Here is a 16,873-nt window from a genome sequence, read left to right as displayed (position 1 = left end):
TCTAGTCCACAAAATGTGTTTTAAACATAAGTTCAGGCGAGAAAATATATGTATAATGTTCAAATTTGCAGTCGGTTTGTAAAGTGAACGCCAATTTTAAAGTTTAATTACACAAAGTCGGAATGTTACCGGCGTGACCACCGGGTGTCAGTGTTGTTCTTCCCCAGAGAGAACTGCTCCCTTCCCCCACACAGACGCTGAACTTCTGCCTCTCACTGCAACGATACATGAAGCGGGAGTTTACTATTCACCTCAGGACATACGGTTTTTCATCGACTTATCTTTGATTTATTTGAAGGAAAAGGTTTGTATCATTGTTTTTAATCATTTAAACTATTTCTGAATGCAAAAGTATGCAAAATGATGGTTCACATGACAACTGTTATTAAACTAGTTTTATTAGCTTCCGTTGGCTAGTCTGTAATGCCCAGTAAATCTAAACGATGTTTATGCTTGCTTTTAAATGCTTTAAATATTTCGTTTGATCAAACGTTTTATGAAATATGTCTAAAACATGGCTTGTTTTAATAATTTTAGAAACGTTAGAATGTAACGTATTCTAATGGTTTAGAAATTCAGTTTAAAACAGATAACGTTAATATGAGGAAGAAACGAGTAAGTTACGTTTTAAATAAATAATCGTTTGTTGTAAAAGTTGAAATCAAACTGATGCTTTTAATATCATGTTTAGATCATGAAACTTTAGCCTTGAGTTCACAGACAGGGTCACATATTGTGAACTCTCATTTGGTCTGTGTAAGTTACAGACATTTTTATCTTTTTCAAATGTTTTTGATGATGCCCACTTAAATCACAGTTTTGGCTCTTTTCCACAGACCCTGATGGATAAAAGATGGATATTTTTTCCTGGAGAAGCTAAAACAATGTCACTTTGAGGTTCTGATACCAGCTTTTACAAAGTTATTTACAGGTAACATGAAAATGCACTTGTTTTTTTATTATTTAAAGTGATATGTTGATATTACAATGAGGCATATCAAAGCATTTCTTTATTAAGAATCCCTGCTTATTTTGCTGTGAGTATGTCATTTTCAAAAGTGGTGTGTAAGGTTGCACGATTAAAGGAATAGTTCACCCAAAAATGATATTAAACTCATGATTTACTCACCCCCAAGCCATTCAAAATGCATATGTCCATTATTTTTTTGACGAACACATTTTGAGTTATTTTAGAAAATGTTTTAGATCTTTCAGTTAATCAAATGTAAAGTTACGGGGTCCACTCCTTCACGTCCAAAAAATGTGCATCCATCCTTCACAAAAGAAATCCAAACGGCTCCACGATGATAAACAAAGGTCCTCTGAGGGTAATCCACGCCGTTTTGTTGTAGAAATATCTATATTTAAACTTTATAAACAAAAATAACTAGCTTCCGGTAATACTGCCATCCAAGACTCCTCTGTATTCAGGACAGCTCTCATCTTAAATGCGGACGCGACCAAGATGGCGCCATTAGCAGAAGCTAGTTATTTTTGTTATATTTCTACAACAACACTGCACGGATTACCCTCAGAAGGCCTTTGTTTATTATCGTGGAGCCATATGGATTTATTTTGTGAAGGAAGGATGCAAAAATTTTTGGCCTTGAAAGAGTGGACCCCATAACTTTACATTTGATTAACTGAAAGATCTAAAACATTTTCTAAAATAACTGAAAATGTGTTAGTCTGAAAAATGATGGACATATGCATCTTGGACGGCTTGGAGGTGAGTAATTCATGGGTTTAATATCATTTTTGGCCCAACTATCTCTTTAATTGTATAAAATTGTCAAGCCTATCTAATCGGTAAAGCCGGTTCTGTGATTAGTAGTAAATTGCCATAATCTGAAAACAGGTGAAACACCGTTAACTACATGCCGTAGTTCACTGACAAGCTAGCCCATATAGCATTCATTATCGCATAAATTTACATCAAAGTTTTATTGAAAATGAATGCATGATTTGTCATTTTCAGAGTTCACCAGACTTCTCTGTGTTATTTCCTGACCATGCCGAAAAGCTATTTGAAACTTGGGCATTGCATTTTCCAGACAGAATCCTGCACTTCCCAGCCAAGAACCAGGAGCATCAACAAATCACCTCCAGGTACACTTGGTAATACAATAGTTGTTTGCTGTGTATTATGACAATAAAGTTACTAATTTAACCTAAACATTTATCTCTACAGAACCCCATGATGATATTCCAACTCCTGTCTACAACAGTGGGAAGAAAATCTTAAGTCTATGTAAGTAATGGAAGTATTGCACACTTTGCTTTGCAAGCAACCTAAAACATTTAATATTTTGTTTATGAACTAGCAAGAAGACATGTTTACAAGTACGAATAGAGTTAAAACTCGGACAAGAAAAATTGTCTTTCACTCCCACATCCAAAACATTAACTTTAGGGACAAACGTTAATGTCCAGTCTTCTATTCATTACATAATATATGCTAATAAAGTGTTGGCTATATTAAGTAATAAGGGCAAGTATGCAGGTTGTTGCAAAATCAAAAAAATTGGGCTTACTGCCAGGTAAAGTGACGTGGCAGAATCTGAAATTACTGTGAATCTGAGTTATTGGCATGAACAAAGAGTATATTGTAAGGTTATTGAAATAAAACAGAAATTTATACATTTCATTACAATTAAACTAGACACTACATTTGTGTGTATGAAATATGAATTGTTTGGTTTTGTATAATAATGCTGCATCATGCATTTAGAGTCTTTGCCTGCATTCTAACAAGTGTTTTGTCTGTTTTCAACAGGTTGGGATTCTTCTGAGAGCCTGATGTGACAAAACCATTCCCATTTGTCCTTGGATTGGAAGATGGCGATCTCTGCCATCAAGCCTTCGTTGTTTTTGACAGACAGTCACTCCAGCAATACACCCTCCTTGGTGATGTTGACATGTTTTAAACTTTTTTTTTATGTTTTGGACATTAATTTTACTAAGCAGTGCACATCAGTGTGGGTGTTTTTGAAGACTGTTGTTTACAAACTCCCAAGAACGGAATCCCTTTCTATAAGAAGTCTGTGTAGTTATTTGTCATGCTAAGGTGATAACTCATGTTGATCATATATTGACTGTTTGTGCAACTTTGTGTTGATCTTATGTGTTACATTAACCATTTCTTATTACACGGTTCTCTAAAATGCTAGATTCTGATTGGCCAGTCGTGACATTCTACTACTGTTTAAAACTAAAAACTCCAATGCTGCAAATCATTTTGACAGGTACAGTTTTATATTACACAAAAATTAAATATCAATGTCTATTAATTACATATCCGACATTAAATTTATAAATGATTAAATGTGTTCGTGACATTTGTCCTGAAGAAACTGTTGGGGCTTTTTTCTGTGATGACATGCTGCCAATACATTATCCCTTACTTGTACAACTTTTTACTTGGTCTAATTGTAATGTTAACTGGGTATCTGTCATTTTAGATTGTGAGATATAATACTAATATATTTTTATATATATATATATTTATTTATTTATTTATATATAATATATAAACGTATGTATGTTTATTAAAAAGTGAAAATGCTTAATGGAAATAATTAAATAACTAAATGGTTGAATGAAATGAGACATGTAAAATGCTGTCTAATACAGAATAAAGAGATGTGATTTTAAGTAATTTTTATAGATTATAGATACAGATTTCTGTATAATACAATTAATAAATAGTAAACTTTTATAATTTTCTGGATCGGTTATAATTTCTTATCAATAATAAATTACTCATAATAATAAAGAACCTTTAATGGTTCTAAATAGAACCATCTAACTTTGATTCAAAGAACCATTTGGGGTTCGTTTTAATGAACCCATTAAAGTGGTTCTATGTTGAACCATTTGGGGGTTCCATATATGAAGCGGTTGATAGAACCATTTCTGGTCCTATATAGAACCATTTTTTTTAAGAGTGTAGTGTTTTTAAATATTTGTATCAATAAAATTCTGTAACATTTTGCATTATACCCACGTCTCCTGCCTACTTTATTATAAGGGACCGAACCTGTGTCCTTCACCCATCATTTTGGGGGTAAATTGAGATTTCCCCGGGTGCAATTCCCGGGGTGGCGTAGTCGGAGTTTCTTAAAATCTTAGGCTCATGTTCTCTCTCTAGCACCACTCTGCTACAAATGTAAAGGCCAATTTGCACATGCTTACATACTGTTTTCAAAACTGTTAAACTTATGTTCAAAACAATAACATAATACAAAACTGAATAAGACAGCATTTTGCTACATTTCTACAGTAATATTTTCATGACCTATATTTTAAATCTTAAAATTGAATGCTATAAAAACAATTGGCCAAATGGAGAAGACAGAGTAGATTAGCATTACTATTGTATCTGTATCAGTGGATGGTGTGTATACAAATTCTTGTATTTTGGAATTACTTGGAGTGGAAAAAACTAAATAAACTACTTAAAATATTGAAGAATTCTGCATCTTGTCTGATTCATTCCAGTAACATATATTGCAGTGAATTATAAACAGAGAAAACATTGTATAATGCTACATGTTGTTAGTGTTTTTTAGGTCATTGTTTTGTGGGTGACAAAGTGTGTTTGTCGGATGTCAACCTTTGCTAGTGTATTGGAAGAATGAGTTGATTTGAGACCAAGTGTTTTGGTAGTTGTAGTGCATTTTAAATGTGAAATGAACTGCTTGGCCAAGCTGAAAGTTTGTTAGGAGAACTGTGTGAAGAGTTTTGCAAAAGTGACCTATGTATTGAGAAATAGCGTCTGTTAAAACTGTAAAATAAATGACACAAACATAAGCAGATGCTACTTTGAGACCACCACAAAGATCTGATTTCTTTCTGAACTGTTTGCATTTACTTTAAGACATAACTGAATGTTTTTATGAGAATACTGCACTGTCAGACAAAAAGGTTTAAAATTGTACTTTTTCTGTCGCTGGGGTGGTACACTCAAGGGTTCAGTTTTGTACCTTTTATGGCTATACAACACATTGAAATATTGTACCTTTTCGGGTACAATATTATACCTTAAGGACCTAGTGTACCTTTTAAGGACCAATTTTGTACCAAATAAATGTTAGTGGTACAAAACATTTAACTGTACCTTTTAAGGTACAAAATAGGTCCTTAAGGTATAATATTGTACCCCAAAAGGTACAACATTTCAATGTGCTGTATAGCCATAAAAGGTACAAAACTGAACCTTTGAGGGTACCACCCCAGCGTCAGAAAAGGTACATTTTTAAACCTTTTTTCTGACAGTGTGTAGGTGCCAAGACTGGTATTTCTCTGTGCGTCCGCTTATGAGTGTGCGTCTATTTAAGTATGTGTGTGTGTCAGGGGCCTCGCACCCGTGGGGGATGTGGGTGTTTTAACACCCACACTTTTCCCGGTGAGAGGGTTCAACACCCACACTTTTTATGCAGTTTTGCAAGAACGCCCTTACTAAAGACGCTCCTTCGTTTCTCTGGTCGCTCTGTGTCTGCTGCGCTGCGTCCGCTGTCTCCTCTCCCCCTCCCCTCTCAAACATGATGCTGGCTTTGAGTGTTACCGGCTGATGATTTGCTGTTCCCGCCTCTCTTGGTGTGTTAGATTTATCGGTCAGCTCGCGCTGAGGACTGGGTGGCGGGAACTTATGTTTATTTACATCTCCCTTTTTCAGGTAGGTTACTATGAATGAATGTTTAAAAAAGCTTTTCAGGGCACAAGTGACCAAAGTTTAGCAGTCACAGTCCTGTCAGACCCATGTCACTATCAAGTTTACCACTATCTTTTTGTCATGCAGTATCAGTAAGATACAGGAAAGAAAGAGGCAGAAGAAGATTGACACCTTTTTCAAGAGAAATCCTGTAAGTGAAGTTAAAAGCCGAAAGTTGATAAATGTTGACATTAAACAACAGTAGCCTATTACCATTATATATTGTTGCATTAATTTAATATATTACTTTTCAAGTTTAACTAAGGTTTGCTAGTACCAAAGCCTTATTCCTTTATCACTGCACCCTTGTTTAGGAGAGAATGTTGCTGGAGGCATCAGTTTAAGAGAGAGCACAGGAAGGTTCACATGTGAGCAATAAAAAAAATGAATGTTACAGTTTGTGAAAGAGGTCTATGAAGGAAGAGAGGGTGTTTTTGTGTCAAGGGTGGTGCTTAATTCCATCCCAGGTGCACGTACGCGTGTTTCTGGTGTGTTTATATCAAACTTTTGAAAAGCTGCTACAGCCCTGGTGTGGGTCATTGTCTGTGCGCACACAAAACAGCTCACTTTTACATCTTGCACTCAAATTGTTTAAAATTGCTTGTATGCAAACATTTGCAAGGTTTACAGTTTTTCTGAATTGTTAAAACACATTTTTTGAAACCATCACTCATTTTCTCAAAACTTTAAACACAAATCCCAATTTTAAACAAAATTCACAGAACCCCTTACTCTTCCAGCAAAATCAAACAATTCCTTCAAAACCATTTCACTTGTACTCAAAATCAAACTAAGCTTTCAAATCATACACACATAAGTCTATAATATAAAACACTACAAGCATCCATTAGACACTACCTTAAAAAATGGAAAACACAACATTTAGGACATCTGCTTACAGAAAAATACATGTTTATTGTAGCCTACATAACAACACACTTGACAAATACTGTTAAAAATCTCTATTACTGTAATCACACAAGTTTAGTTCACTGAATATAGCGAATACTTGACTGTAAGTACTGCAAGTAATAGTAAGTTTTCAAAATGACTGTAAGCAGCACTTGTATTTTGTAAAAAAGCAGCAATCCAACTGCCAATTTTGCCAATTGCATCGTCTCTGGTGTCCTTTTCTTCCTCATACTCTTCATCTACCTCTCAGATTGTTTTCAATTCACACAATTGGTAAAAAATACCATTAGATAAAAGTGTGTAGAATTTTGAGTTGTTGTGTTTACTCCATGATAGCAGTGTTGTAGTTGTGTTCAACTTTTGCCTGCCTGTGTTTAGCATTTATAAAACGAGTGCATTGCAGTGTGAAATGTGTGTTTAGAATTTAGCAAAAAAAGTGCATGATTTGACAGATGTGTTTAGGCCGCTATGAATTTGGTTCAGAGATTGGAGTTTAGTGTTTTAGCAAGTCAGAAAAACTGTAAAAACACACATGCAAAAGATAAGCTTTCTATAAATAGTTATTTATTTCTGAATGATGCGTATTTGAGCGATTAGTATTAAAGAGACTTTCATTTATTATCATTTATGTGTGATTTCTTCTGCTTTCCCAATAAAATATTTTGTGTCTCTTTTGACTGGGTGGACCAGCCATCAATCTGAATGCGTAGCCTCGCCACTGTTATGAAATAATAGTTTGAGAAGACTAAAAAAACTAATCCTAAAGATTTCTAAAAATTACCGTCAATGAGGTGAAAATAATCCACAACTCGCCTTTCAATTCCTCCAGAAAACAGCATGAGGCACACATGCGAGTTTATATTTGTTTCAGAACGAAATCTTTTGGATTCGTTTATTGCGAAATTGGGACAAATAATGGACAGTATCGCTTTGTGGCAACTCAACATGAGAATTTTGAATTCTAGTAGTATTTTAATTTGAATAAAAACCAGGGTTTTGCTGGTGTAGGAAGCTGGTTTTGCTGGTGTAGCAAGCTGGTCTAGCAGTGTTTTGGCCACTTTTTAAGCTGGTCTAGCTGGACTTAGCTGGTCAAGGCTGGAAGACCAGCTGACCCACCAGCATGACCAGCTTGACCAGCTTTGTCAGGCTGGGAGGACCAGCGTAAACCAGCTACCAGCTTATGCTGGTCTTAGCTGGATTTTTTAGTAGGGCATGGCTTCAAGGAAGGAGGGACATCTGGTCATGTGGCTGATGGTCATAAACCTTCCACCTCCATGCAGAAATAACTCCTCTATGGGGTTAAGGAAAGGTGAATAGGATGGAAGGAAGACACATATCAGTCGAGGGTGGACCATGTTGTTATTGCTTGAGAATGATGGTACGCCACATTGTCCCAGGTAAATACAAAGGTCTCCATGTTTTCACTCGGTTTCACTCAGAGTTTACTAAAAAGAAAGGTTTTGAACAACTGACTTTGGCTGTTATGGTGTCCGATCGCCATCTTTGCCAGACATAAAGAATCGATTTTTGAATGTGAATGAATTAATCTCATATGAGGCTCCTTTTTCAACTAAAAGGTCAATATTGTTTTACACTTGCGACAAAACAACAAATCATCTGTGCATTTTTATGGAACTGTGCTTTAGGAGCTATTCATCTTTACTCTCCTCCCTCCTTACCATAGATATGCACACTAGATGTCGCCTTGGGGTTCTAATCATGTGTCAAAACTGCCGCCATCTTGGAACAGGGGTAAAGTATCATGTTGTGTAAAGCCTTCTTAGTATTGTAATAATAGCATACTCAGGTACTCAAAATGGTGGAAGACAAGTTTGAGATGTGAGTGACGTCAGCTGATATTCATGTATAGAATGTATGTTCATTCATATGTAGTAAAATGTGTGAAGAAGGGTGCAAACAGCACGTCCGCATTGAGCCACATTTAAAAGTCGAACACACTGTGTGCAATGCTCTGTGTGCGATACCCTGAAAGAAAGCAAAATCCTCAGCTCTTGTGGTTTCCCCCTTTCCTGTCATTTTTGATATGTAAGATACTTCAGTTGATATCATTCCAGTCCAGTGTCTATTGACTTTCAACAGTGAACCTCAGGAGTGACATAAATTCACCACAACACAACAGCAATGTAAAAGACTGAGAGCATGAAAGAACAAGTGAAAGGTGATTCAAAATCAGGATTATTTCATCAAATATTCACGTTCGACTTATTCCTAAAATAAATGATAAAACATTAGCCTCGTTGTTGTTACAAATGAATTTGAACTTGCTTTCTTTGCAGTATGCCTATTCAAAATCTGAATCTTTTTGTTATTTTGACCATAAATGCAAATAAAACATAATTTCTTATTAGGAATTTGGCAGAAAGGTTTTTTAGTTGATAGAATAAAACATGACATTCCTCGTTCATCTACAGGTGTACCATCAGGTGTAAAAGTATGTCACAATACATATGATTTTTTTCTGTGATTTCTGCGTTTATATCATATTTAAAAAGGTGGTCCCCAGAATGTTTTGAACAGTCATTGGTGGGCTGTAAGTTGCAAAAGTTTGGGCACCCTTGATACAGATGGTCTAGTTTCATTCTTACTCTTTTTTTAAAAATGACACTTTTGTGGTGAACATACTGAGGAAGTGAAACTGACAAAGAAGGGTAAGTGTACATTTATGGGCACGTCTTTTATTACTGTTCTCGCCTCTGTTTCTTTAAATACAGGAACCCTGAACACGCTGCAGTTAGAAACAAGAATTTTTGACCATGAATACATTACTTTGGATATTATTATCGCATTGTTTCATACTTATTAATGCAGATTGCAGCAATCATTTCAAAGGTAAGTAAATGCACTGCCATGTAAAAACAACCAAATTGTAAGGTTGTTGACAGCTTTTCTTATAATAATATATTTGCATATGAATTGTATTTACAGTAAGGGAAATGTATGTAACAAATGTGTGATTAGTCCAACAATGCTAAACATTATGTGTAAGATTTGCTTTAAATGAAAGCTTTATTTGACAGTGCACACTTTTTACAGATAAGGATAATGACTTTGCGTGAATCACAAACGCTGCAATTAGAACAAATTGTTTATTAGAGTTGTTTATTGTTATTTTAATTTATACTATTTTATGCTCTTAATTTCACCACTTGAAATGATATTTTTACCAAATAATGTAACATATAAATTTGTTCACATTAAAGGCGGAGTCCATGATGTTTGAAAGCCAGTGTTGATATTTGAAATCGCCTAAACAAACACGCCCCTACCCCAATAGAATCTGGACATTCCGTTGATAGACCCGCCCCACACATACGCAACCCGGCATTTGATTTGATTTGATTGGCTATAAGTGTGTTTTGGTAGTCGGCCCGTCTCCTTTTCCAAACCGTTTTTCAAACATCGTGGACTCCGCCTTTAACCTAAGGTGCTGGTGAAGCAAGTAAGAATGCTGTTGTTGGAGAGACTGTGATACTGCCGTGCTATAATGTGATCAAACAAACAAACTGCACAAACACTACATGGCAATCTGTAGAAAATAACGATACTATTGAGCTGGTCACCCTTGGCAAGATAAAACAGAACTTAGAAAGGGGAAAGCGAGTGAGTTTGACATCTAACTGCTCTCTACACATCAGTAATGTCAGAGCTGAGGACTGCGGATGCTACTACTGTCAACAGTGGAACAAGACTAATGTAGAGGTAGCAAAGAATGACAGATTGTGCTTGTCTGTCAATAAAGGTAGGTTTTTATGTAAAAATTTATATAATCTAAAGAATAATCTAATTCTAAAAAATTATCAAATCTGTACAAACTCTACCTAACCTATTTATGAATTATCAGTTTATAACATGCCAACATAACATTGTATTTCTATTAATAAATTTGCTTTTCTGGCCAGTTTTGTTTGTTTAATCAGGTCAGCTGTTTAAAGTTTAAAGGTAGCCTGTACATTAGTTGTCAGAGGAATGAGTTTGCTCTTTTCTGCCTAGGCCTTTAACATTTTAATGATGTACTCTATATTGTGAACACAAATTCTTGATTGTAATCATCACAGTTGTTAAGCCAACCTCCAGTGGAAACGAAGTGCTTCTGCACCTATAAAAGCCATATTTTAGATAATGATCTTTTACATGTAGTCGTTTTGCTTTGAGCTTTTGTGTTTTTGTTTGCGTTTATCCATCAATAATCAAAGCATAATTTTGTGTTCTCTGTGTTAAGGTAGTAATTACAATTTCCAGGAATACTTCATATTTTCAATTAAATACAAACACTATTTCTTTAACCTTCATCAACCACTGTTTTAAAATATTGCAATTATAATACATGACATACTGTAGACATGAAAATAGAAACAGGGTTGCTGCATTCGAAATGTGTAGGACATTGGCTTTTTCGTTGACAGGTTTACTGTTGCTCAGAATAGAACCCTTGTTAAAGTCAACTAAATCTCAAATGCTATACATTGACAGGCAATCTCTACACAGCTTGTTTAGGGCCTTTTTCTAAGGTCAACTAAGCTCAATGGCCCCCCAAATACACAAAGAAAAATTCACATAAGAATTAACTTCCATTGGAGGCCTTTATATGATTAGTCTTTACGTTAAAAGGCTATCAACAGCTTGTGTGGGAACCTTTCTAGGCTAACTAAGCACGAATATCCAGACAATTCTTTTGTACGGACGAGCCCCCAGAACTGTAAGATAAATTATTCTGTAGAATACTCTCAGTGATAGAAGTAAATATGCAGCATTTATGCAATTTATGTTAGTCTTACTCATTGCAATTATGTTTGAACAAACATCTAAAACAAATGTGAAGCATTCAACAATATTGCTTAAGCAAAACAAACCACTTTCATTGTGAATCACAATGAAAAACATCATGTGAAGTTAAAGTCTATTTTGTTCCAAATAACAACAGTAGCTGATTTATAAATCTAATTAAAGTGATTTGTCTTTTGCTGTTATAGAAGTGGCAAACTGATAATTTCATGTGGTGTTATTTAATTTAACAAAAAATGACGGCAACCAAAACAATAACAATAGCAGAGCGGATGCTTCCTAATATGGCAGTGGCTTGGTGTTTTTTATGCGAAAGCGCCCCCTAGTGGTCAGGAGCATTTCCATTGTGTAGTGGCTTGTAGTACTGACATTTCAGAAAATACGTAAAAAAGAGGGAGAAAATCCTGAAAATCTAAGAATGCAATGATAAAACAACATCACACTACTGTAACAACATGTAGTTTATTTATTGTAAATTACTGTGAGGGTTCCATTCCTTCGTCTTTTTGTATTTGGGCTGTGGGCAGACGTTTAATTGAATGGACTTGGAGAAGTTGACAATGATGAGGATAAAGATTTTACCATCGGATGGGGGTAAGTCCCCTCCTAGGTGTGACCAAGGAGATTGGGAACGGGTAGAGGAAGAAGTTTGCCGGCTGGTAGGTGATGTGGAGTTTTGGCACAGGTGGTACAACCATTAACAAACATTCTGACATCTTGACTCATCCCTTGCCACCAGAACTTCCCTTTGAAGAGGCTTCAGTCACACCAAAAGCGCTTTAAACGCTTGCAAACGCAAGGCGCGACACACTGCCTTTTTTAAAAAAAAGAGCAGTGCGACGCGGCTTTTCATATTGCTAAGCAACCACCGAGTCAGCTGTCTTGTCAATCAAATATTGAAGCGTGAGCGCTCTTTTGCTGTTAACTGTCATATCAGCAGAAACTTTAAAAAGAGGACGCTTGCTCTGACCTTGTTTGAGGGTGAGAGGTGCACAAACACACAGGAGAGAGTGAGCGAGTGGTGTCCGGTTCTTCAAAGCAACTGTAAACTTCCCTCACCACAACGTAAGGCCCGCCTCTCCCCTCATTCGATTGGACAATGGAAAGACACGAATGACGTCGGGCGCTTCTCCGCTCTCAGCGCTCCTTCAAAAACGCGTGCGCGGCAGGCGGCAAAAAACCGCAAGGCGCTCGGCGCGCATAAACAGCGCGCAAACGCGCCCTGCCCATAGAATATCATTCAAAAAAGGCGCCTGCAACTGCCATAAACGCTTTTGGTGTGACTGGCCCCTTAGAGGGTCTGACCGATGCCAGTGTCGACAGAGGTGTGAGGCAGAGGCTCTTCAAGGTTTGCTTTATCATTGGACCATTGGATCGAGCAGACAACTAGGTTAGAGGGTAGGATAGGTTCAGGGCATTCAATTTCGGTTTCCGGAGCATGGAGATGAGACAACGCATTAGCTTTTGTGTTTTTTACCCCTGGTCAGTAGGTGATGGTGAATTTCAATCTCATGAAGAACAATGCCCATCTAGCTTGGCAGAGATTTAAACACTTAGTGTCACGCAGGTACTGGAGATTCTTCTTGTGATCTGTATACACAATAAAACGAGTAACCAGTGTCGCCACTCTTTGAGTGCCAATTTAATGGCCAACAGCTCACGGTTTCTAATGTCGTAGTTTACCTCTGCTTGGGTGAACTTTGAAAAGGAAGCACATGGATAGAGTATGAGAGGTTCATCCTGTAGATGGGAAAGTATAGCACCTACTCAAGCGGTGGAGGCATCGACTTCAACCATGAAAGGCTGTTCCGGGTCTGGGTGATGAAGTATCAGAGCTTGGGTGAAGGCTCTCTTAAGGGTCTCAAAAGCGCATGGCTAGGGGTGGCTTGACTAAATATTTATAGTGGCCAGTAGTGGTCACAAAAGCCGTCATTCTTTCGTCCCCAGAACATATACTTTTGTACACACTCTGTAGGTCTAACTTAGTAAATGTTTCTGGGCATCCTCAAAGCTGTTCCAGAGTGCCAGTGACAAGGCAAAGGGGATAGTGGAACTTGGTGGTTATGTTATTGAGAGCCCGGTAATCGTAGGTGGTGATTAAAGATGCCGTGTTCCATTCGCTTACTGCTGCCAGGCTATAGGAATTGTAAAGCATATTCAGGCACAGACTTGTTTTCTTGTTGGAGTTGGTATAATTCATCCCGGGGCAGATGAATCTACATATGGTCTGTGAAAGACATCTTTTAAATGAGACAAAAAAATTATATGACTTTACCGTGGTGGAGTTTTATTGCCATAGTGATTCAACCCATAGCTTTTTTTCTGCGGAGGAAAGATGAAATGTTTTCACAGACAGAGTCACATGTGACCCCGGACCACAAAACCAGTCATAAGTAGCACGGGTATATTTGTAGCAACAATACATTAAATGGGTCAAAATTATATTAGGGTTGTTATATAGGGTATAAAGTAAAGATTAGGTTCCATGAAGATGGTTTTGTCACTTTCATACTGTAAATATATAAAAAATTATTTGTCATTAGTAAAATGTGTTGCTAAGGACTTCATTTGGAAAACTTTAAAGGTGATTTTCTCAATATTTAGATTTTTTTGCACCCTCAGTTTTAAGATTTTCAAATATTTTTATCTTGACTATATATTGTCCTATATCCTAACAAACCATACATCTGACTCTGTGGACCCTGTACCGGGTCCAGATTTATCTTATTTTGACTTAATATAAAATATTCCTTTAATTTTTAATGGTCTGTCATGGACCCAGTACCATGAGATACTTTTTGAAAGCTTAGGCTGCGTCCGAAACCGCATACTGTATAGTAGGTACTGAATAAGATGAAGTACCTACTTACTTGGCGTTAAAACAGTAGGCACTGTACAGTATGAATCCTGGTAGTATGAATGAGATTCGGACGTACTACATCCGCCATGTTGCTACATCACGTGACATACGTCGTCATCACGTCATGTCATTTCAGCGCGAAAACAGCCGCGTGCCTCTTCTTCTTCGTTGGATAACTCCTCGTCCGGGGCATCATGGGATAGTGAAGCGTCCATCGTATGCACACTGCAAAATCTAACCGGAAGTAGTAGGTCATCCGGGTACTTTTCGCATACTGTTTTTCGAATACTATGTATTCGGACATACTACTCGCCTCGCCTACTGCTTTTCGCGTACTATATAGTATGTAGTAGGCGGTTTCGGACGCAGCATTAGACTCTCTACTTTCTGCAGATATGCATCACTTTGAGATATGTTTTACTGTAAGAAAGTTATTTACACTTAATTTACACTATCACCCCCCCCCCCCGACAATTTATAATATGATTAAATATTCACATATTTCATATTTTTCAAGTATGACAAACATGGGCAAGTCTTATATCAAATGAAAGCTCTCATTCTCAGGAATAAGGCTACATCGTTATTTTTGCATATTAACACATATCCAGCAATCGTTGAATGAATAATAAGGTAAAAAATGGTCTTTTATAAACATATGGGAAACTTGAGTGTGGACTGCCTCAGATAGCACAGATAGCCACAAATGATACACCATCTTTTATTTTAGGTCCTACTCTAAAAAATTAGTCCATTCACAGCATTTTCTTTGGTTGTGTTCATAATTAATCCCTTGCTATTTATTATATGTGCAAAACACAAAATTTATATTTATATGAAAAATGTATTTTCGCACCCTTCAGTAAAATAAGAATAACTTTTGAATGCGACATGCTAAAGAGTTCATTCTTTTTTTGGGTGTTTACAGTCTGCTGCTGGTAACAACCAGAACTGTCTGCAGTCTGCTAGAGCACACAGAACCAGAGTTATACACTATCAAAGACAGTATTTACAACATAAAAAAGAAAATTTGGTGTTTCATCATATGAAAAACAACATAAATAACACAAACAGCAGCTTTTTATGTAACTTCAAAGGGTTTTCTGCAAAATGATATAAAGATATTGCATTTATTCCACTGTATGTGGTTATGGGAGCACTTCAAATGTTTTTAGGCAGAAATTGTATACAAAAAGCGTATTATTCCTCCCATCGGTTGGAGTAAAATAACTTTTGCATTTATTATGATAGAGAAAAAATTCCTTTTTCCTCTGTAAGCTGGCAATTGCTGGAATCAAACAAAACTGTCTGCAGGTTTCGTTACCACTCAGGGCCAGAGTTATACACTTTTAAATACAGACTTTAGAAAAAAAACATCAAAAAGCGCCTATTTATTTTTGTGTTTATTAGAGGACTGACAACACATACAACCATGTTGTGCACTTTTAACAGTGTTTTATGTAATTTCAAAGGGTTTCCTGTAAAATGATACCAAACTTTTGTATGTGCACCTCTGCTTGTGGGTATGAGAAGCTTTTGAAATTGGGTAGGCCAAATCCAGGCGAAAATCCCCAAAATAGCCTCAGAGTGTTAAAAGTTTATATATTTAACTTTCAGATGATGTAAACATCTTAATTTCCAAAAATGGATCCTTATGACTGGTTTTATAATCCAGGGTCACATACAGTGTGATGTACCCATCTATGCAAAAAAGTGGAATACTGCTATAACTGGGCAAATAAATATATTGTGTGTAATGCCAGAAAAACAAGGACAAAAATAATATGATAAAAACAGGCCAATCTCAACATAACAACATTCAACAATAACTGTGTCGTTACAGTCGGGATGTACGCCATTAATTACAATGTTGTTACCAAGCTAAAAACTTTCACATGATAATAGTTTTAACCTTATTAAACCTCAAGCACTAGACTGTTTAATGGTAAAACTTTATTTGTGTAGGCTATATAATGAGTAACTGGAAAAGTTAAAAACATTTTATTAAATATATGAGTGTAATGACAGAAATACAAGGACAAAAACAATAACTGTATGTTTACTAATATGACCTTAATTCTTTTTCTTGTAGGACCAACAACCACAGCAAAAATAGGTAATTTGCTTTCCCATTGTAAACATAAATTATTTTAAACCTTATTAAACTTGAATAAGCACTGGACTGGTTTAATGGTATAATTACATTTGAGTATAATGAGTATGGACAAGTTAATAACATTTTATTAAATATGTGTGTAATGACAGAAATACAAGGCTAAAAACAATAAATGTTTCTTAACATGACCTTAATTCTTTTTCTTGTAGGACCAACAACCACAGCAAAAATAGGTAATTTGCTTTCACATTGTCAACATAAATTATTTTAAACCTTATTAAACTTGAATAAGCACTGGACTGGTTTAATGGTATAATTACATTTGAGTATAATGAGTATGGACAAGTTAATAACATTTTATTAAATATGTGTGTAATGACAGAAATACAAGGCCAAAAACAATAAATGTTTCTTAACATGACCTTCATTTTTTTTCTTGTAGAAACAACAGCCACAGAGAAAAGTGGTA

At 36.1% G+C, this 16,873-nt stretch overlaps 1 protein-coding gene and 1 long non-coding RNA gene across 3 annotated transcripts in view; both read left to right on the top strand.

The window, feature by feature from the left end:
- The window catches only part of LOC135738810 (uncharacterized), a 58,967-nt gene that overhangs the window by 31,362 nt on the left and 10,732 nt on the right, over positions 1-16,873 (top strand). Inside the window, exons 1-5 of one of the 2 annotated variants that reach the window (XM_065256931.2) lie at positions 9,342-9,475; positions 10,071-10,385; positions 16,381-16,404; positions 16,614-16,637; positions 16,847-16,870. In XM_065256931.2, the coding sequence (XP_065113003.1) occupies positions 9,400-9,475; positions 10,071-10,385; positions 16,381-16,404; positions 16,614-16,637; positions 16,847-16,870 (463 nt within the window). In that variant the 5' untranslated portion in view covers positions 9,342-9,399. Of the gene's footprint in view, positions 1-9,341; positions 9,476-10,070; positions 10,386-16,380; positions 16,405-16,613; positions 16,638-16,846; positions 16,871-16,873 lie in introns of those variants that run through there. The other variant, XM_065256930.2, reaches the window with a different exon arrangement.
- LOC135738638 (uncharacterized) lies at positions 90-3,538 on the top strand. Its single transcript, XR_010528729.2, has 5 exons — positions 90-304; positions 837-931; positions 1,979-2,109; positions 2,192-2,251; positions 2,777-3,538. It is a non-coding gene; the product is annotated as an uncharacterized lncRNA (long non-coding RNA).

The sequence above is a fragment of the Paramisgurnus dabryanus genome, chromosome 12, assembly GCF_030506205.2.
Source record: "Paramisgurnus dabryanus chromosome 12, PD_genome_1.1, whole genome shotgun sequence".
NCBI classification, from domain to species: Eukaryota; Metazoa; Chordata; class Actinopteri; order Cypriniformes; family Cobitidae; genus Paramisgurnus; species Paramisgurnus dabryanus.
The sequence above is the reverse complement of the archived record's forward strand: the minus strand, read 5'-3'. Positions and strand labels throughout refer to the sequence as shown.